Below are 21,207 nucleotides of genomic sequence, written 5' to 3' on the forward strand. Positions count from 1 at the left end.
GGCGGGGCTAGCACGAAAGGGTAGGTCTAAGGGGAGGTGCCAGTAGGTGGGCGGGGCCTGCGGAAAAGCGGATCCCTTGAAGGACCTGACTGCCAACAGCTAAGGCTGTTTTTGCTCCAACCGTGCGTACGACTTGGATAGTACCTGGGCCAAGATTGCTCATCTCGGCTACATAACACTTTGCTGCCCCGTGATCCCTTGGGCACTGTGTTATTCAGCCGTTCAGGAACACGGAATAAGCTCCTACATGTCAGGCGGAATTCCAGATCAGTTAGAACCAGCCTCTGCCCTCCAGGACCTCAGCCCTTTAACCAGACGATTGCAACATAGTGTAATAAGTGCCAATGAAAAGCAGCACTTAGCATGATTTATGAAGCTGAGGGAAAAGATCTCAGGAGCTTAGGGAAGCCTTCCAGGAGGAGGTGATGCCTGAGCAATCTTGTGAAACAAGCAAGAATAAGATAAACTAAGAGATTGGAATTTTCAGATAAGATCTGTAGTTTTAGTTGAAAGTATTGTATCAATGTTAATTCCTTGGTTTTGATCATTGTACTCTGGTAATATACGATAATGGATACGTGGGTAAGAAGTTTACAAGAACTTTCTGTACTGTTTTTGTAACTTTTCTGTAAACCTAAAATTAGTTGAAAATAAAAAGGCACATACCAAGGCAAGGAAAAATGGACAACATGTTAGGGGTGCTCTGGGAATTACAATCCGCACAGCGTGCCTGGAGCCTAGAGAACATGTAAAGGAAACACTGTTAGGTGAGACTTAAGAAATGGACAGAGGTCAGGTACAAGAGGGCTTTGTAGGCCTTTAGGTTTCATCATTGGGATAATAGAGAACTGTAAAAAGAATTTTAAACATTGGTCAGATTGGTAAACTCCGGATTAGAGTAGTAAAGATGCAGAGAAGTGGACATGTGGACATTAGAAGATAGGTCACCAGGAATTGATGATTGGATGAATATGAAAGGAAAATAAGAGGAAGGATTAAAAACTGATGCTTAATTTACATAACTTCAGACACAGCCAAAATTAAAGTGTGATATTAGAAGTCAAGGTAGTGATTACCCTTGGGAAAGCATTGACTAAAAGTGGGCAGAGTGGGGCTCTTGATATGAGTGTTGGTTACATGGGTGTGTTCACTTTTGTGAAATTCATAAAACTGTTTATTTAGGAAATATGTACTTTTCTATATGTATGGTTTATTCTGATTATTATGCTATGTAACAAACCATCCCAAACTTAGTGGTATAAAACAATGGCCATTTTATTATGTTCAGATACTCTGGGAATTCAAACAAGACATAGCAGGAATGGCATATCTGTTCCATGATGTCTGCAGTCTCATCTAGGAAGCTCAGATGCCTGGGTGTGACTTGAGGCTGGTGACTGGAATCATCTGGAGGCTTCTTCCTTCACACATCTGATACTGGGCTGGGGCAACTCAAAGTTTGAGCTCAGCTGGGACTGTCAAAGTACAGTCACATGACTGCCCCCTATGGCTTGGACTTCTCACAAAGGGGCAGCTAGTTTCTAAGAGGAGTCATCCTGAGAGGAAGCTTCCAGACAAGAAGCATTCCAAAAGAACGAAAATGTGTGACTTATTTAAAAACTGCCAAAATGTCATACAATAACAATGATAGTAATAATAATAAATACTGGTTCCAGGTGGAAAGAGGGAAGGCCTTGGACAGAGTCTTAGAAAACACCAACACATGCCCTGGCCGGTTTGGCTCAGCGGTTGGAATATTGGCCTGCGGACCAGAGAGTCCCAGGTTCGGTTCCCACTAAGGGCATGTACCAAAAAAAACCCACCAACACAAGGATAAACAGAACCAAGAAAGTATGGTGTCAGAGAAAAGAGGATTTCAAAAACTAAAATAAAATAAAATGTTGGGGACTACAGATGTTTCTTCTTAGAAATGCTCCAAAATCACAAATCTGATCACATCACTTAACTGTGCAGAACACTTGACAGGTTCCCCACTGCCTTTAGATAAAATCCTAGGTTTATAACATGGTTGACAAAGCCCTCCCTAAGCTATCCTCTGTTCACCATTCAGCCTCATCTCTCACTACTAACCCCTCAAGTTCTCTACAAAAACCAACGGATGCTCTCCCCATCACTCATGCTTTTTGAAGTCTCTGCCTTTGCACACTCTGTGCACTTTGCCTCCAGTGCCCTTCACCCTCCCATCTCTATGCCTAACTCTTATTCATTCTGCAGCATCCAGGCTCAGTTGGGAACCTTCCTATGTACCATAATAGCTCTCTGAGTACCCACCTGATAGAGTACCCATCAGATAGGTAGATGTGTAATTACTTATCTACCGAACTATTTCCCCTACCAGGTTATGAGTGTCTAGAGGACAAGGACTATTTCACATTCATCATTTATCCCCAGTACTTAGTATAATATTGGCCTGGCTCATAGCAGATATTCTCATTATGACTTGTTGACTGAAAAAGATGATAGTAGTAAAAAGGACATCAAGTTGAGGGAGAAGTTTTAGGATTTTTGTTTGTTTGGGTATTGAAGAGATTTAAGCATATTCACAGAAAGGGAAATGAAAGAGTTGGAGAAAACACATGGAATAGCTGATGGGATCAGGTACTAGAGGTAACGAGAAGGGAATGAGGCAAAAACACCACAGGGTGGCCCCCATCACTCTCATCCAGCAGGAATTAGGTAAGGTGGGTGTGGTTGTAAGATAGGGTACAGATAATGAAAACAGAGCTCACATTTGATGTGACAAGTATTTGTCCTTGGAGACTAGTTCAGTACCTAACACAAATGAACTACTAGGTAAATAGTTGTTAAATGAATAAATAATGCAGCCCAAGCAGTGAGCACAAAGTAAAACAGAATGAATGCCTGAGCCTTCACTGTCACCAAAGTCTTCTGACTAGAAGGCCCTTATGTAGTACAGCTTAGGGGGTGGAGAGACAAGGCCCAGCCTTATCTCTGAGGCATGCACCCCCACCTTCTCCAGGGACCTTATTAGAGATGTTTAGCTGGGCAGGTGTAAACCCAGGCCCTGGGAGACAGGGTGGAGTGCTGGAGCCACACTGCCTCTACCCCTTCAGAAGAGCTGGCTCTGGCTGTGTTGCTAAGAGATTCAGAAGCTAAAGACAGAGGAGTCGCAGCTGGAGACTAAAGGTGGCCTCTTCCAGGCAGGCAGGCAGGCAGGCATTAGCCCCCACCTCCTGAAGCCGCCTCCCAGCAGAGGCCCTGGATATCTCACGCCCAGGCACCAAGCCACAGAACCATGAGCCAGGACAGCAAAGTGAAGACAACAGAGTCCAGCACCCCTGCCCCGTCCAAAGCCAGGTGAGAGATCCTGGTCTCCCATGTCCCATCTGTCTTCCTCACTAGATGGAGCTGGATTCCTCTGGGTGCCCCCAGTCACAAACTCAACATTGAATGATGAATAAATGAAACATGACTTCCCCTCTTGCCCACAGGAAGACGCTGCCTGTCCTGGACCCATCTGGGGATTACTACTACTGGTGGCTGAACACGATGGTCTTCCCAGTAATGTATAACCTCATCATCATCGTGTGCAGGTTTGGTGGGACCCTAAGGGAGGGGTTTTAGCAGCGACAAGGGCTAAAGAGCCCGAATCAGGAGAGGGGCGGGGCCTGGGGGAAGGAAGGGGCCTAAGCCAGGGCCCCGTGTGGAGAGCTCAGTGGCTTGGGGAGACCACTTCACGCACAAAAGGATGCCCTTGAGTCAATCTCTTCTGTCTCCGCCACATAGAGCCTGCTTTCCCGACTTGCAGCACAGTTATTTGGTGGCCTGGTTAGTGCTGGACTACACGAGTGACCTGCTGTACCTACTGGACATCGTGGTTCGCTTCCACACTGGTCAGTGAGTCCCAGGACTGTCCCAAGTTTCCTTCCTAAAGGAGCCTCTTAGTAACAAGTGACCCCCTCCTGATAGCACTTGCGCATGCCTTTATGCTGCACAACTTCCCTTATGCATTCCAGAAATCCTGGAGCAGGGTTATTCCTGCCCCCACCCTCTCCCGGTGACTGTCTCCCTGTCTTACCCTGGCCTGCCCATCCTCAACCTTATTACTGGAGCAGACAGGTGCCCTGATGCAGCCCCATACCTTACCCCATCCACACCCGACCCAATCCCCTCCTACTCTTCCTCCCACCAGGATTCTTGGAACAGGGCATCCTGGTGGTGGACAAAGGTAGAATCTCGAGTCAATACGTTCGCACCTGGAGCTTTTGTTTGGACCTGGCTTCCCTGGTGCCCACTGACGTCGCTTACGTCCGGCTGGGCCCACACACACCCACACTGAGGCTGAACCGCTTTCTGCGCGTGCCCCGCCTGTTTGAAGCCTTTGACCGCACAGAGACCCGCACAGCTTATCCCAATGTCTTTCGTATCACCAAGCTGATGCTCTACATTTTTGTGGTCATCCACTGGAACAGCTGCCTCTACTTTGCCCTGTCCCGATACCTGGGCTTCGGGCGTGACGCCTGGGTGTACCCAGACCCCGCACAGCCTGGATTTGAGCGCCTGCGGCGCCAATACCTCTACAGCTTTTACTTCTCCACGCTGATCCTGACCACCGTGGGTGATACGCCGCTGCCAGAGCGGGAGGAGGAGTACCTCTTCATGGTGGGTGACTTCCTGCTGGCCGTCATGGGTTTCGCCACTATCATGGGTAGCATGAGCTCTGTCATCTACAACATGAACACTGCAGACGCGGCTTTCTACCCTGACCACGCGCTAGTGAAGAAGTACATGAAGCAGCAGCACGTCAACCGCCGGCTGGAGCGGCGCGTTATTGACTGGTGAGGATGCCGGGGATCCAGACCAGGCAGGTAGCGGTGTACTGGATACAACCTGAAGCAGGTGGCTGGGTTCTTATTGCCTGGTGGGCCAGGAAGGCAATCAGGCAGGACAAGGCATTTTCAGGTGAGAGGGGCTCAATGGGTGGGGCTTGGGAAGGACATCATCCACTAACTGGATCTGGACTTAGGGAGAGGGATTGCGTGAAAGACTGATAAGGAGAGGAATTCATGCACAAGAAAAGATAACCTAGGTAATGGGAACTGCCACTGCCTGGTAGGGCTCAGAAGGCCTTGGAAGGCATAAGAAAACAAGAGCAATACCCCCCAGAGGTGGCCAAAACCAAGGTGGTTGAGTGAGTCCTGGTAGTCCACACTGTTGGCTGAACGAAAGGAGGTGTCACCAACAAGAGCAGAAGCCTCTAGAGAAGATGGGGCTTGGTGATTGAAGTGGATATCAGTTGGATGGTACAAAGACATCGCTGACTGGTGAGTGGGGTAGAAACTAACAGGAGGTCACAGTGTCTTATTCATTATCTGCTGATGGAGGCTTCCAGGTCCTAGGTGAGGGAGAAAAGGTCTGCACATATCTGTTACCAACAAAGGAGATTGTGGACTGAAGGAATTCATCAGCCTTAAGTATTCCCATGACTCCTGTGTAGCTGGGCTCTTGACTGAAGCTGAGATGAGCCGTGAAGGAAGGGATGGAGGGAGGCACCTAGGAGGATGGTGAGGAACTGGTGCTGTCCTTGTCTCCAGGTACCAGCACCTGCAGATCAACAAGAAGATGACCAATGAGGTAGCCATCTTACAGCACTTGCCGGAGCGGTTGCGGGCAGAAGTGGCTGTGTCTGTACACCTGTCTACGCTGAGCCGGGTGCAGATCTTCCAGAACTGTGAGGCCAGCCTGCTGGAAGAGCTGGTGCTGAAGCTGCAGCCCCAGACTTACTCACCAGGCGAATATGTCTGCCGCAAGGGGGACATTGGCCGAGAGATGTATATCATCCGTGAAGGTCAACTGGCCGTGGTGGCAGATGATGGTGTCACACAGTATGCTGTGCTTGGCGCAGGGCTCTACTTTGGGGAGATTAGCATCATCAACATCAAAGGTGGGCACCCCAACATCTGTTCCCGGACTGGCTAGGGGAGGGGGATGGGGACAGAAAAAACCAGTCCTGAGACCAGATGGTACTTCATAGCCTACAGATTAAGGACATGTGGGCTTTGCCTGAATCACTAGAGGGCTCAGGACAGAAGCAGGACATAGAACCAGGACATGAGAAGAAGCTGAGCCAACGCCAGTGAGTAGGGTGGGTCTTTGGAAGAGATAATAAACCTGTTGTGTGGTTGTTGACTTGAGGCACCAACCAGCCGGTGGAAAGTGGCAGAGATGATGATAACAACAATAATAATACTTATTGCATGCTTACTACATGCCCTGTTTTAAAATGCTTCTTGTGTGCCAACTCAGTAAATTCTCATAGCAACTCTAAGGTAGGTACTATTATCTGCATTTAAAGGTAAGGAGCCCTGGCTAGTGTGGCTCAGTTGGTTCGGCATTGTCCCATGCACCAAAAGGTTGCTGGTTCAATTCCCTGTCGGCACATGCCCAGGTTGTGGTCCTGATCCCCAGTGGAGGGCATGCAGAAGGGGGCCAATCGATGTTCTCTCTCATCAATGTTTCTCTCTCTCTCCTCTCTCTCTCTCTCTCTCTCTCATCAATAAAGAAAAAGAATTTTAATAAAAAATAAAGGTACAGAAATTAGAGCACAGAAAGGTTTAGGAACTTGTCCAAGGTCACACAGGGAATAAGTACATACACTTGGGGTCAGTACCAGGAACAACTTTCTCACAGCCAAATGGAAATGAAGAAGTTTCCATTTATTGAACATCAACTCCAGTTGAGGTCAAATACTGTACACTGGCTCATTTATTCCTCTTATCAGCCTGTGCAGTAGGAGTTGCCTAATCACAGGTAGACACTAAGGTCACAGGAGATGGGAGAATCTGGAAAGGGGGTGAGTGCAGCATCACTGGCTGAGTCTAGTTGTCATCTCAGCCTGGGGATCCCATTCTTCAGTTGCCCTAAAGTGCTCACATCTCCTCCAAGGGCCCCCTCAAGCTCTGCATCCTGTATTCAGTTGACTTCTGTCTATCTGACTTTGGACAAGTCACTTCCCTTTTTTAGGCCTCACCTGTTCTATGGAGATGATATTAAAAACCCCAAAAGCTATTTGTGAAGATTAAATGAGCTATGCTGGTGAGTAGCAAGTGCTCAACAAACAGTAGCTCCCTTGCCTCTTCTAAGGTCCTTCTAGCTCTGGGACTTTATAGCATTCAACCTAATCTATCTTCCCACCCTTCCCACACACACACACACACACACACACACACACAGTATCTTCCTAAAATGTTAATGATGCCATTCAGCTCCCCTGCTTAGAATATTTCAGAAGTTTCCCATTGTCCTCAGCATAAGGTCTGAACCCCTTGCCATGGCTTACGAGGCCTGGCGTGACCTGTCTGTCCCCTCCTTTTTCCACGGTTCTCACTCTGCACTTCAGCCAGTCTGGACTGCTTCCTGTTTTCTGCTCCAACCTCTTTCCTGCCTCCATCCCTCTGTTCATGTCCCTCCCTCTACATAGCTTCTCTGACCCCCCTTTCCCTAGTTACCTCTCCTTCAGTCAGGCATCACTTCCTGCCGGCATCCCTAAATTCCCCACCTTACAGTGAGGGGTTCTTTGCCTGTCTTCTCACAGAACTAGATGCATATATCCTTACTGCATCAGCTATACTGTTATGTAACTATCCAATTAAATGTCTGTCTCCTCTAGACTGTGACTTCTTAGAGGAAGGTCACTAATACCCTTCCAGCACAGGGCTTGGTCCCCAGTAAATTACTAAATGAAAGAATTACTGAAGCAGAAAGAGAGGCCCAGAAGCACAAATATGGAGGCGGGGGTCCTTATTCAGGAGTGAAATGCCCCCTCACCCTGACCCTGACTAATTATGCTCCCATTTGTCTGCCCATGTGCTGCAGGGAATATGTCTGGGAACCGCCGCACAGCCAACATCAAGAGTCTAGGGTATTCGGACCTGTTTTGTCTGAGCAAGGAAGACCTGCGGGAAGTGCTGAGCGAGTATCCACAGGCCCAAGTTGTCATGGAGGAAAAGGGCCGCGAGATCTTGCTCAAAATGAACAAGTTGGACGTAAATGCTGAGGCAGCTGAGATCGCCCTACAGGAGGCCACAGAGTCCCGGCTAAGGGGCCTTGACCAACAACTGGATGATCTACAGACCAAGTTCGCTCGCCTCCTGGCTGAGTTGGAGTCCAGCGCGCTCAAGATCGCCTATCGCATCGAAAGGCTGGAGTGGCAGACTCGAGAGTGGCCAATGCCGGAGGAACTGGCTGAGGCTGATGATGAAGATGAGTCTGGGGTGGGAACCTCCAAGGGTGAGGAGGGCAGGGCTGGCCAGGAGGGACTCCCAGGCCCAGAGTGATCCCATCCCTATCCCTAGGACCCCCACCTCCAAGTGAATCCAGAGTTATAGGAAAGCCTACTTGCAGAAACTCTGCCATCCTGTCCGCTAGGTTACTGCAGTGGGAGTGAACTGGGTCTGCAGATGCCCAACTGCAGATGTGGGAGTATAGCACACGTTCACCCCCTACTCACCAACACAACCACACACACCCACACTATAATTGCACATACATACACTGACCCCAAGACTGCATCCATATAAAATGCTTTGGAGTTTCCATTCTTAGAGCGCACATGCTTTCTCACAAACATGGATATGTCTCCTACCCTCATGATATATGCACATTCAGTCGTGCACCTCCTGAACACACATATGCTGAGAGCCATTCGCCAGTAGACACACAGATGCCCTCCACAGGGGTGCACACACTTGTAAATGCACAAAAGCATACCCAGAGCCCTCTTGTTCTAAAATATCCTTTAAATGCCCCCCACATGGGGTAACAAGTGTACCCTGCAAATTGCATGTCAATAAAGTATTTGTCTCTTCATCAGCATTCATGGGACTGATGGGAAAAGGCTGTTGGCTTTAGTACTGGGTCAGATAACTTCTCTCTGAATTCTGAGTCACAGAGGTGAGGGCCATGGTCTGTGCAATAGCTGGTGGGTTGGTTTTAAAGGGGCTGGGGTATCTGGTGAATCGAGAATCAGTACTAAGCCAAGGTGACACATGATTATACACTACATTGTGTAGTGTGTACATGCTTCCATAGGTGTATTTACAAATACACACTGACCTCTGCGTCTCATAGCAGAGTGTATATCTTCAACCTTGTGAGCTCTGCAGGATTTGATCTTGTTTAGCGGGCCAGAGCAGATACCTCTGCTTCTTTTTCCTTCCTCTGACCCAGCCCCAGAGCCTGGGGTTGGGGCTACCCTATATTCAGGACTGATTCCAAGGGGAGAATAATTCCCAGGACCACTCACCTGTCCCTGTTCTACCGTGCCAGTTTTTGGAACTGACCTTGATGCTGGCAGATATTCCAAAACATAGGGTGAAGAACAGAGACTAGGTAGAATGGACTGTCATGGTTGGGACAACTGAAGATGAGGGTTTTAAGGGTTTTGGAATACTTGGAAGGCCTGCAGGTTTGGGGCAGAGAAGGTGCTGTGCGGTCTGTGAGGAGGAGATTGATGTCATCTCTGAGTCACATTCACCCTAGTCACAACTTTAGCTCCTTCAGGGCCTGGCCAGTCTTGGTGTCTGAGCTATGCCAGTTGGTATTTTAACATGTATTTGGGATTTAATTTATCAATATGACTGAGTAATGACACTGACTGGTCAGTGCCATTGAAAGAATTTACTACTTACATTTCCCAAGAGGAAGGAGCACACTTCACCATGCAGGACCACACAAGGAAGACCCAGGACTGTTCAGGAGGCAGGAGGAGCAAGGGGAAGTCATGGAAAAAACACCTTTATTACTATAGCAGTGAAATGTTTAGGTGAGAATATCTTCTATTGGGCAGAAAGCAAAACACAGATATTTGAGGATTGTAGTTGCAGGATTCATAATATGATTTTCAAGCACTTGTGAGAACTGAACCAGGGGGAGATGTAAACAACTTTGGTCATTAGGTTGGTCCATGATTTCAAGATGCCCAATTATCAATTACTGAATATCAAGAATGATTATTATAGGTTGTAAAAGAGATTGTAGAGTGGAGCCCTCAGTGCTGGGAGAAGAGGGTGTGTGGAGAGCATCAGCTGATGTGTGGTCATGGGGACAGTCCCCCAGAGCTGCTGGTGTCTTCAAAGCTGACCAACCCTTTGGATATGGTGAATGCAGGTGACACAGATTCACTCAGTCATGAAGGACTTAGAACAACACTTTCCCGAATAGCCATAAGAACTGAGGCTGTGACTAAAGTCAAGGTGTCAGAAGAGACAACGGGGGACATTGCACAGTATTTTAAAATATGTGGTCATTTGTGATATCTTCCTCACAAAATATGAACTCCAAAGACTGGCTCTGGGTCTGTCTTGTTTATCTATGGATCGTCAGACCAAAACTGTACCTGGTACATAGTAGGCACCCAAATATATATTTAGCAACCAATGAGATGAGAGTTGAACTAGGTAGAGGCTCAATGTTGGAGAAAGAGGTGTGTCAGTTTCTCAAGAGGTTTTCCTACCATCTCAACCCTCAAATCACATTCAGCTAATTCCTCTTGGTAGAGCCACCACACCAGCAGACACCTTGAATATCAGCAATTCCATGCTGGGGTCTTCTAATTGTGATTTCCACCACTGTGTGAAAGACAGTGTTTTGATAATTTGGGATTAAGCTGGACAGAGTTAGGTCAGGATGGGCAGAAGGAAACCCAAAGTTTAAGTGCCTGGAATAACCAAAATAATAATTTTTTTAGTCCAAAGAATATTAGTTGCTATGTATCAAGCACTAGACTAAGTACTTATATATGTGGCAGAAAACTTTACTGGCATATTCATTTGGGTTCATTTTATCCTTCCTTGCATTATAAGAACGTACCTAAATCTTTGTATCCCCTAAACTTAAAGCTTTTTTAATTGCAGCATCAAAAGTAGAAACTTTATGCCCTAGCTTTTGTTTGTGAAAAGGAGGAGTCCTAAGTTTTCACAAAAATTCACCTACTGAATTATGCCTGATTATCTGTGAGAGCTTAAAGTTGAAGACTTGGAAGCTGCTAGACCCAGCAACAAGAGATTCCCCCAGACTGAAAACAGGAATGGGATTCTTGAGCATTATATTAGTTTCCTTTTGCTGTCGTAACATATTGGCACAAATTTAGCAGTTTAAAACATCACCCATTTATTATCTTACAGCTCTGTGAGCCCACAGAGCATGGCTCTACTGGGTTCTCCCAAGGCCAAAATCAAGGTGTCAGCTGGGCCAGGCTCTTTTCTGGAGGTTCTGGCAAAGAATCTTCTTCCCAGATCATTCAAGTTGTTGGAAGAATTCAATCCCTTTTAGTTATAGGACTGAGGTCTTTGATCTCCTTGACATGTAGCCCCCTTCATCTTCAAGACAACAAAGGCACGTTAAATCTTTCTCATTCTCCAAATCTCTTACTTCCCCTTCTATTACAAGGCTGAGAAAGATGTCTGCTTTTTTAGGGCTCATGTGATTAGGTCCACCCAGATAAACAATTACAATATCCTGATTTTAAAGCCAGCTGGTTATTAACCTTAATTACATCTGCAAAGTCCTTTTTGTCCTAATCACAGGAATAACACCATAGGGCAAAGGTAATAGGAGCTAAAATTCTACCTATTGCGGGGTTTCTGAGGAGGAAAGCAGCCTGGACCCCACTTCAAGAGGGGTCCCAAAATAGAGCACAATGAGAATTGAGTCTTTGGAAACTGGAGAAAGATCAGCATGCCCTAGCTGACACTGGGGCCTCCGAGCAGCGCCCCTAGGTGGAGAGCCAGCTTGAATAAAGTGCACATCAGTGCAACCCCCATCTGAAGACTGGGGCCCTCCAAATATTCTGTCCAATATAAAATCCTCAGAGACTTTTGCAAAATACTAAGTTGGGGGGAAGAGAATGGAAAGAAATCCACAGTAGGTGGGTGGTTAAAAGCTTGGATGAGAATTGTTGATTTAGAGAATCAAGAAAATGACCACATTTTTGCACATTGTTATGGAATCACTTATAACTGCTATACGTACATTATTTTATTTGGCACTTAGGAAGATATTAGGAAATTTAAATTATGATTATGCTTATTTTTCTAGGTCAGAAAATTGAAACCCATAGAGCAACTAAAAATATTGGATACAATTTATTGTCAAGCCATTTTATGCTAGCTCCTGGGCTAAGTGCATTGTCTTCATTAATCCTTACAACTATATGAGAGAGATGCTATTATTACCCCATTTTGAAGTGAAATCACAGCTCTGGGAGATTAAATACCTTAGCCAATGTCACAGGGAACCTAAGTGCCATGAAATGAAACCGAGGTCTGTCTTACTGTCTTTTTTAGGGAGATAAGGAAAGGGATTACCTCAGCTTGAGGCCGGGCCAGGCAAGCTGTCTTGCTTTTTGAGAATGACTGTCACAGACAGTAACTGGTGGTAACCAGGGAGAAGGAGCCAGTCAAGCAGAGCAAAGCTTGCGAATCACCAGCAAGCCTGCCCAGCGTGCTGAAGTGTGATCTCAGGGCTGCTGCCAAAGACAAGGGCCCACCCACTGCTCTAGAGAAAAGCTGCCAATTCATCCCTGCTTTCCTGACTGCATTCAGCAACTGTGGGAGGAGGACAAGAGTCTTGGAGTCAGTGCTAGATTCCTACAGGGGTGTCAAGATCTGTCCAAGGATCCTCCTACTCACAGCCCAGCTCCTCTCCCTCCCACAGGACCAGAATCTCACCCACTTTCCTCCTTGGGTCACAAACCTCAGGCTACCTTGGCCTAGCTAAGAATTGGGATGTACACTCCTCCTCAGTGTTCCAAATTAGCCACTCCCCCACAGAATCTTCTTCAGCCCTCCCCACTTCATCCTTTTCTTTCTGAGGATTTGGTTGTTAGCCTCCCCTCCCCAAAGACAGGTGGAAATAAATTATCAAGCTTGGAGGAAATCAGACGCATAGGAAGAGGGGCCATTCAACCCAAAGAGAGATCTGGTGCAAACATGAGTAGTAGCCTGGAGCAGGAAGCAGGGTGGATGGATTGATTCTGAGACTGAAGCTAGGATGCTTGAGGCTTGGATCAGAACTGAACAGTCAAGCTGGGTTGGAGGTGCCGTCAGAGTCATGGCCCAAGTCAGGGCAGATATTAGGCTGGCCGATAAGTACAACAAATGGAAAAGAGCTTAGAGCCATTCAGGTGCTTGGAGCCCATCAGAGTCAGCTTTTTGTTCTGAAATATCACTTACTAGCTGGGAGATTCTCAGCCTCCTACAAAATCTTTCAGTGTTATTGAAAGAAATGCTTGGAGAATTAAAATGTTAATAAGATAATGAATGTAAACTGAGTATAAGTGCTTGACAGATAGCAATTGCTTAATAATGAATAGTAGCTATGACCATTATTCTTATCCCTCTAGCAGCAATTGTGCCTTTGAGGGCCCTGGGGCACAAGTTGTCTGGCCCTGCTAGACCCTGGGCCTCTGGGCTGTTATGACAACACCAGACCTGGCCAGCAGAGGGCGCAAGGGTCTCCCATGGCCCCTCCTTGCGGATAACTCCCAGGCCTCAGTATTGCGTTGCTTGACAATTTGGGAGAATTACTCTGGGAGAAATGAAACCTTAAAGACAAGACCGTGTTCTTGACTTGTTTGTGAAACCCTTGTTCAGAGTCTAAAAGAAAGCTAAAATGCAGCCGTGGTGGTGCTGAAAGACATTACAAAGGAAGTTGTGGCAAATGAGAGCCTGAGGCGGCCCTGTTGGGGGCAGCACCATCAAATGGCCTGGAGCATTCTGTACCTGAAAAATCTTTGTGCATTTTACCCAGAAGGCATGGGTTCTCTCTGTGTCTGGCATTGCCTTTCCAGTTTCAGTACCTTGGCCTGTTGTCCTCAGCTTTGCTGTTCACCAACGGGTCCCATAAGCTAATAACAGGGTTGTGTTCATGGAAATCCTCTGGGTAACTTCCTGAGTGAACCTTCCTATGGCTTTTGTAGCCCTCAAGTGAGACCCTGATCTGGTAGATCCAGGCACCTCTTAGCTTACCTGCGAGAGGTTATGTCTGAAGCCTAGTGTAACCATCCAATTGGAGCCAGCCCCGGTGTTGCCTCTGCTTTCCCCAGCACAAGCCCCAAGCTCTGGAAAGCCTGTCCTATCACTGGTTTTTTTTTTCCTCTGCCAAACATCTCTGCTTGCTCTGGCTCCAGCCGGTCTGTCTTCTCAGCCTGCTCCTTCTTTGTTTAATTATCCCAAGAGGAGGGCCTCCTGTGTGGGCAGGGAGTGTGTGGGCAGTAGCTCAGCACAGAAGGATATCTGCACATCATAGAAATGCAGAGAAAAGAAGACCTTGAAAGATGTGGGGAGAAAGCAGCCTAATCAGCCTTGGATTGAAGGGCTAAGCCAATGGGGGAGTGGACACCCCAAGGACTAAATTATGGCTAACTTTCTTTCCTAGACTGGATCCCAGCTGTGTGTGTGTGTGTGTGTGTGTGTGTGTGTGTGTGTGTGAGAGAGAGAGAGAGAGAGAGAGAGAGTCAGAGCCAGGAGTGCTGGAGGCAGAGCCTATTCCATGACCTTCACACCACTGTGTGTGTTAGCACTGGGTTTCCTGAGTAAAATGCTGTTCTGTGGACCTGCAAGCTTCTTAGAATAAGCAGTACTTTAAAAAAATAGCTTATCTGGCTCTGCATTGGGCACTATATTCTCATCTCTTTAGTTGTTTCTGCTCAACACTTACTGGTGTTGTTTAAATGTTCCCCTCTTATCTCAGTTTTGATATAGAATATTGAAAGAAGGACTGTGTGCCCACACTTAGGCCAGTAGGGCAGTGGCTAGGGGACTGAGACTTTCCCAAGGAAAAGGTAAATTGTTCTACCTACAAGAGTTGAGTTAGGTGGGCCGGCACCCCTCTCCAAAACAGAGAGAGACAGACAGACAGACAGACAGACAGAGAACAAAACAAAACAATGAAGGGGGGCGGGGGGGGATCCTGACAACCTTGGCAGGTCAAGGCTTGAGTCAGAAAGGCGGTGTCCTTCAGGACTGAGCTTGGCCCTGCTTCGGACACCTTGCACTTGCTTCCTTGACCGCAGGTTTCTGACTTGTTCTGGGACAAGGGTCCAGGTCTCTTTCCTCAGGCGACCCTACTGACTTTGCAGTTCTCTCCTTCCTCTAATCTAAAGCCGCCATTTTCTGGCCCAGAGCAATCCCATTCTCTCTGAATCCCATTCTTGCTTACTCCTTGGCACAGATGGGGTTTCCTGATTCTGAGACATGAATAATGCCGACCCTCTCAGCACTGCATTTTCATTTCCTCCTCTGCTCATGGTGGGTTCCCTTTCTCCACTGTATCTGTTACTTAGAGAGGTTTTTCCCTCTTTTTTTTTTTTTTTATCCTCACCCGAGGATATTTTTCCAATTTTTGTACAGATAGAGTGGGAGGGAGAGAGAGGAAGGAGAGAGAGAGAAACATCGACGTGAAGGGACACGTCGAGTAGCTGCCACCTGCACGACCAACCAGGGCCGGGGACAAACTGCAACCGAAGTACGTGCCCTTAGCGGGAACCGAACCCTAGTCTCTCCGGACCGCAGGCCGACGCTCTAACCGCTGAGCCAAACTGGCCAGGGCAGGTTTTTCCCTCTTTACAAACTATCTTGTTAAAGCCGTCTATGCCCACCATCTCCAGGTCCTCACCTCCCATCACCCAACTGCCTCTAGTTAGAGGGTGAATATAAGCGAGGTCCAAGGGCGATGAACAATATGAAAAACACCAAAAACTATGAGCAATTCGAGGTTCCTTGAGCATAAAGAAAAGGCAGAGCCCTGGCCGGTTTGGCTCAGCGGTTAGAGCGTCAGCCCGCGGACCAGAGAGGCCCAGGTTTGGTTCCCTCTAAGGGCACGTACCTCCATTGCAGTTTGTCCCTGGCCCCAGTTGGGGTCGTGTGGGTGGCAACCACTCGATGTGTCTCTCTCACATCAATGTTTCTCTCTCTCCCTTCTTCTCTCCCTCCCACTCTATCTCAAGATAAAGTGCAAAAATGTCCTCAGGTAAGGATAAAAAAAAAAAAAAGAAGAAGAAAGAAAGAAAGAAAAGGCAGAAAATAAATAATGAGAGTATTATGGAGAGTGGTTTGAGAAACTGTAGAAGAAAGGGCCAGAAGCAGACCTTTGAAATATAAACAGCTAAAGGGCAAATATAAGACTTGTAATTATAAGAATCACCATCATGAGAGGCACAGGCATTACAGAAGTACACAGGAGAGGCACCTAACCCAGACTTATGGGGTTAAGAAAAACTTTTCAGCCCTGGCCAGTGTGGTTCAGTTGGTTGGAGCATCATCCCATTCATTGAAGGGTCAGGGGTTCAGTTCTCAGTCAGGGCACATACCCAGGTTACGCTGTAGTTTGATCCAGTCAAAGTGCCTACAGGAGACGACAGATCGATGTTTCTCTCTAAAAATCAATGGAAACAGCCTGGCTGGTGTGGCTCAGTGGTTGAGCGTAGACCCATGCACCAAGAGGTCACTGGTCTGATTCCTGGGCAGGGCCTGATCCCCAGTAGGAGCATCCAGGAGGCAGCCAACTGATGTTCTCTCTCATTGATGTTTCTATCTCTCTCTCTCTCCCTTCCTCTCTCTCTCTCTAACATCAATAAAGAGAAATTAGAAATTAAAAAAATAATCAATGGAAACATATCTTTGGGTGAGGATTTTTTTAAAAGCTTTTCAGAAATTGATTTGTCCTCTAAACTCCTTTTCCAACATCAGCAAACTCTTATATCTTCAACTTCTTTAAACACTCTCCCAACTCCTGTATTAACTAAAACCAGGAGTCCTATGAGGATGGTGCAGAAAGGGGTGGCTTCTCATTCTCTCACGACCCATGTTTGGAGATGTGGGGTTCTCTGCACTCACCAGTGCTGCTTCTTCACTCCCAGTAACACCTGCTCCTTGACGCTCAGAGGCTCACTCTTCCCATTCTCTCTGCGGACAACTCCCACTCCTCTAAGCTTCTTTTTCACTCACTTTAGACTTTGTCACCTACCCCATAGTTCTGTCATCTCCATGTTCAGCTAAGATTTCATGACCCATTATTTCACACCTGTCCCTTTGTTCTTTAATCCCATCCACCCAGTAAAATCGCAACTTTGGGTGAACTGAACCATCAACATTCTCCATACTGGCATCCAACCACCTGAGCTCTCCTGGAGAAACTGATACCACTAGAAATTCTTGGTTCATAACTCTTCAGTGGGTCCTCAACACTTTCCCAATTACCTAATTATCTTACTACATTCTTCAGACCTCCACTTTCCCTTTCCCATTATATACAGTTTTGAAACTATCTTGACTCCTAAAATTTCAGTCCTGTCTACTCATACACACACACACACACACACACACACACACACACACCACTCACTGTGACCAGATCTCCAATTTCATAGAGAAAATAGGAACTATCAGACTGTAGCTCTGTCTCACCAAATATACACACCTGCTGTCGTAATTAAGATACAGATCAAGTTGCTATGACACAAGACAGAGAAAAAAAATTGTGGCCTTAACATTGTAGTTTATTTATTTTTCTTACTGGAGAACCAGGGTGGTAAAATGGCTTGAGAGTATAAGCCCAGGATCCTTCCATCTTGTCACTCTGCCACCCTTGGAGTGTTACCCTCACTGCATGGACTAAAGAAAGGTGGCTTACTGTCACATCCACATTTGACCTGCAGGAAAGGACAATGAGGAAGAAAGAGTCCACTCTGTTCCTTTAAGAGCTTGATCGAGAAGCTGAATTTTATCACTTTCACCCACAGCCACTGTTCAGGACATAGTCATAAAGCCACACTTAGCTGCCAAAAATCTAGAAAATATAGTTATCTGGTTGATGAAAATAATGTTATTTTTATCTATAATTATTCTCTTCTACTAACTTCCTCTTACAATTGAATCTCTACTCCCATCAAAATCTAGAACCTTCCATATGTGCTCTGGGTTTCATACCTCCCTGACTTCTCAGGAAATTTGCATTAGTGATTAACTTCTCTTACAACCTCACCACAATGGCACTTTTTCAAGGTTTTCGAGGGTCTTCAAGTCACTAAATTTTGAGTGCATTTCTCTGTCCTTATGGTCTTGATACAGGAACAGCATTTGAATCTATTCAGCACTTTCTCCTTTTGCTTTTTTGATGCCTTGATCCCCTTGTTTTCCTTCAACTCCTCTATCCGCTTCTCTTAATCTCTTTTGCAGGCTGGTCTTTCTCTATGCAGCCTTTAAATAATGGCCTTTTCTGGATTTCTGACCTGGTTCTTCATTTCTTCTTATTCAACACACTCCCATTAATTTTACAGTTTGCATTACTTCCTATGCAACCTGCATATTCAGCTTCCTACCGCAATTCCTACTTAGAAGTCTAATAGACATCTGAAATTTAATATGTCCAAAATGGAACAGATTTGCTAGTGGGAGTTGCTGTTTTCTCTATGAAGTGGGAGGCTGGCTTACTTATTGGGGGTGAAGGATTCATGTGATTTGGTTAGGACTAGTTGGATTATCTCTCTATCTTGAGGTCAATTAACCAGTAACATTAATGACACCTGTAAAATCCCTTTTGCCATAAAACATAATCATGGGACTAAATCTTATCATATTCACAGGTTCCATCCACACTCAATGGAAGGAGATCATACAAGAGTGAGAGTTATTCTTATAATTCTGCCTGCCACAGGAGAGAAGCCAGGAAAACACCCCTGACAAATGCTGAAACCTTGAGCTGAGATCAAAGGATCAGTGGGAGTTAATTAGATAAGGAGTGAAGGCTTGTGCAAAAACCATGTAACTGGAGGACATAGATAAAAAAAAAAAAAAAAACGAACTAAAGGAAGGCCAGTGTGTCTACAGTCAACAGAACAAGAAGCACAGTGACCTGGAATAATGTGGTCAGAGAGGTTTGTAGGAGCTAAGGTATGTAGGCTTCACAGACTCTGTTAAAAGATTTTCTCTATCCCAAAGCAGAAATCAGAAAGCAGAAGAGTGACATGATCAGACCTGTATTCTGAACATATCCCTCTGGCTCTAAGGTGGAGGATGGATGTAAGGAGTCATCAGTAAAATGTGGTGGGCCACTTAGGAAGCTAGGGGAGCAGAGCGATGTCGGTGGAGATACAAACAGACCGATTCAAGAAACAGTAGCTAAAACCAACAGGTCTTCATGAATGATTAAAAATGGGAGTGAGGCAGTTCCATCCCCTGGAGGTGGACTCTAAGACAGAGACTACTGTGGAAATGTTTACTAAGGAGTGCTCATGTGGTCAACACCTGTGTAAGAAAGGATGAAAGAAGGATTGGGCAGAGGGAGAAGCTGAGCAGTAATTCAGTCCCAACAAAGGCTTCAGTCAACCCCAGGAGGAGCTGCAAATGTATTTCAGAGTTGTCCTCTGTTGGAGTGAGGGGGCTGAACTTTTGTGCCTCTCTACTCATCAATCATCGGATGCAAGATGTCCCAGAAAGGGAACATGACCTCCGATGAGCCAGCGTTCTTCAGCTCAGGCCTCTTCTGAAGGGGCTGACAGTTGAGGCCTCTCTTCCAACAGCCCTCTCAGCAGCTGGAAAATAAATGTTTCATTTCTAGAGAGGAGTCTGAACTTTTCATCACAGCTTCCACCACCGAGATGAAGAGACATAAAGGAGTAAAGCATCCAGAATGATCCCTAAATTTCTGATTTGCGCATGTTGGTGGATGTTGGATGTTGTAATCTTGGTGGGCCATACCTTGAAATCATTAGCTCACCTGTCATTCTTCCCCATCCCCTCCCTGCCCCACTAGAATGCAACCTACTCAGGCACAGACTGTATGGGACAGCAAGTTCACAGCCTTCTACCTGGCACATATGTACCTGGATAAGTGAACACTAGTCTACTTCTCCCATTTCCTCTCCTCTCTCCCCTACATATCCTTTGCTCCCCAGCCCCACACCCTATGGTCACCCAATGTGGGAAAAGTTCAGCAAGTTATCTGAGGCCCCACCTGTGCTGGAGTTGAACAAACAGCAAATCAGACTCCTCTGGCCCAGGGTGGTGCTGGGAGGAAAGTGGGGGAGAGCATGTGAGGACATCCCCACCCACTACAGGATAAAATCCTCCAATGCCCCAGCCCGTTTCAACTCGGCGCTAGCTGGACCAGGTCCTCTCCAAAAGACTGGACAGGGCTCTGCGAATTCCCCACAAACTCAGACCTCATCCCCCGTCTAATCTGCCCTTTGGGCTGAGATTAGAGGAGGCAAATCCTGCCCTAGTTGATGAAGCAACCTCAGTCCTGCGCTTGCCCCCATCAGCTTTGTTTCCGCTGCACCCCAGTGATTCAGGCCCCTTCCGGCCCCTCCCGTGGGAACCTGATGCCCCACACAGTCTGCTCCACCTGCGCTGTGAGCAAACAGGGAACGTCAGTGTGTCAGGTGAGGGTGGGCGCTGCTCAGAGACCACGGAGAAAGCCCCCCGCCTCCTCTCCTCTGATGCCTGCCCTGGGCCGGATTGCAACCACACCCCACCGTCACCCCAACCCACCCTCGATTATTTTCGGCATTTCTCACCACTACCCCCGCCGCCCTCAACACGCAAGTTAGACTCTCTCTGGGCAGCCCTTTTCCCTGCCAGGGTTCCCTGGGTCAAATGCTGCCTCTCCCGCCACATCTTCGCCCTCTGCAGAAGGTTTCTTGGGAGCTTTAGGTGGAAGCCTGTGCGTTGGGCCCACGGAAGGAAGTATTGGGTGCGGGGTGTGGGGGCAGATGCAGGGGCCACCCCAGCCCCGAGACAAGGGGCTACAGGGAAGTACGGTAGCAATAGTGCCGCGGTCACTACGGCCACTGCGGCACAGGACAGTAACCGCGGGACTCCGCGTGGGCTAAAGCATCTGCTCCCAGCCAGTGACCCGGCACGCGGCCTCCGACTCAGCTGCCACCTCTACGTCCCCGACCACCAGGGAAAGATGCTAGACCCCATGGCAGCTGCACCCTACCCTCTTACCCATCCTCTTACCCTCCCTCCCCCGAAACTTCCCTCCTCAAAACCTCTCCATCTACCCAGCCCCACACCACCCTGCACACACACACACACACACACACACACACACACACACACACACACACACACCACTTCCCTGGAGGCGGGATGGTGGTGCAGGGGAGTGGGAGGGAGAAAATCTCTGAGAAAAGCGGAGACATCTAGGGAGGGGAGAGCCTGG

The 21,207-nt window shown here is 47.2% G+C and overlaps 1 protein-coding gene across 1 annotated transcript; it reads left to right on the forward strand.

The window, feature by feature from the left end:
• The first annotated feature begins 3,187 nt into the window (after nucleotides 1-3,187).
• CNGA4 (cyclic nucleotide gated channel subunit alpha 4) lies at nucleotides 3,188-8,388 on the forward strand. The gene is made up of 6 exons (XM_036242227.1): nucleotides 3,188-3,339; nucleotides 3,474-3,575; nucleotides 3,769-3,875; nucleotides 4,175-4,820; nucleotides 5,577-5,926; nucleotides 7,858-8,388. Exons 1-6 carry the CDS (start codon nucleotides 3,278-3,280, stop codon nucleotides 8,316-8,318), a joined length of 1,728 nt encoding a protein of 575 aa, XP_036098120.1. The 5' UTR covers nucleotides 3,188-3,277; the 3' UTR covers nucleotides 8,319-8,388.
• Nucleotides 8,389-21,207: the final 12,819 nt, after the last annotated feature.

Source organism: Molossus molossus, unplaced genomic scaffold, assembly GCF_014108415.1.
Source record: "Molossus molossus isolate mMolMol1 unplaced genomic scaffold, mMolMol1.p scaffold_m16_p_41, whole genome shotgun sequence".
NCBI classification, from domain to species: domain Eukaryota; kingdom Metazoa; phylum Chordata; class Mammalia; order Chiroptera; family Molossidae; genus Molossus; species Molossus molossus.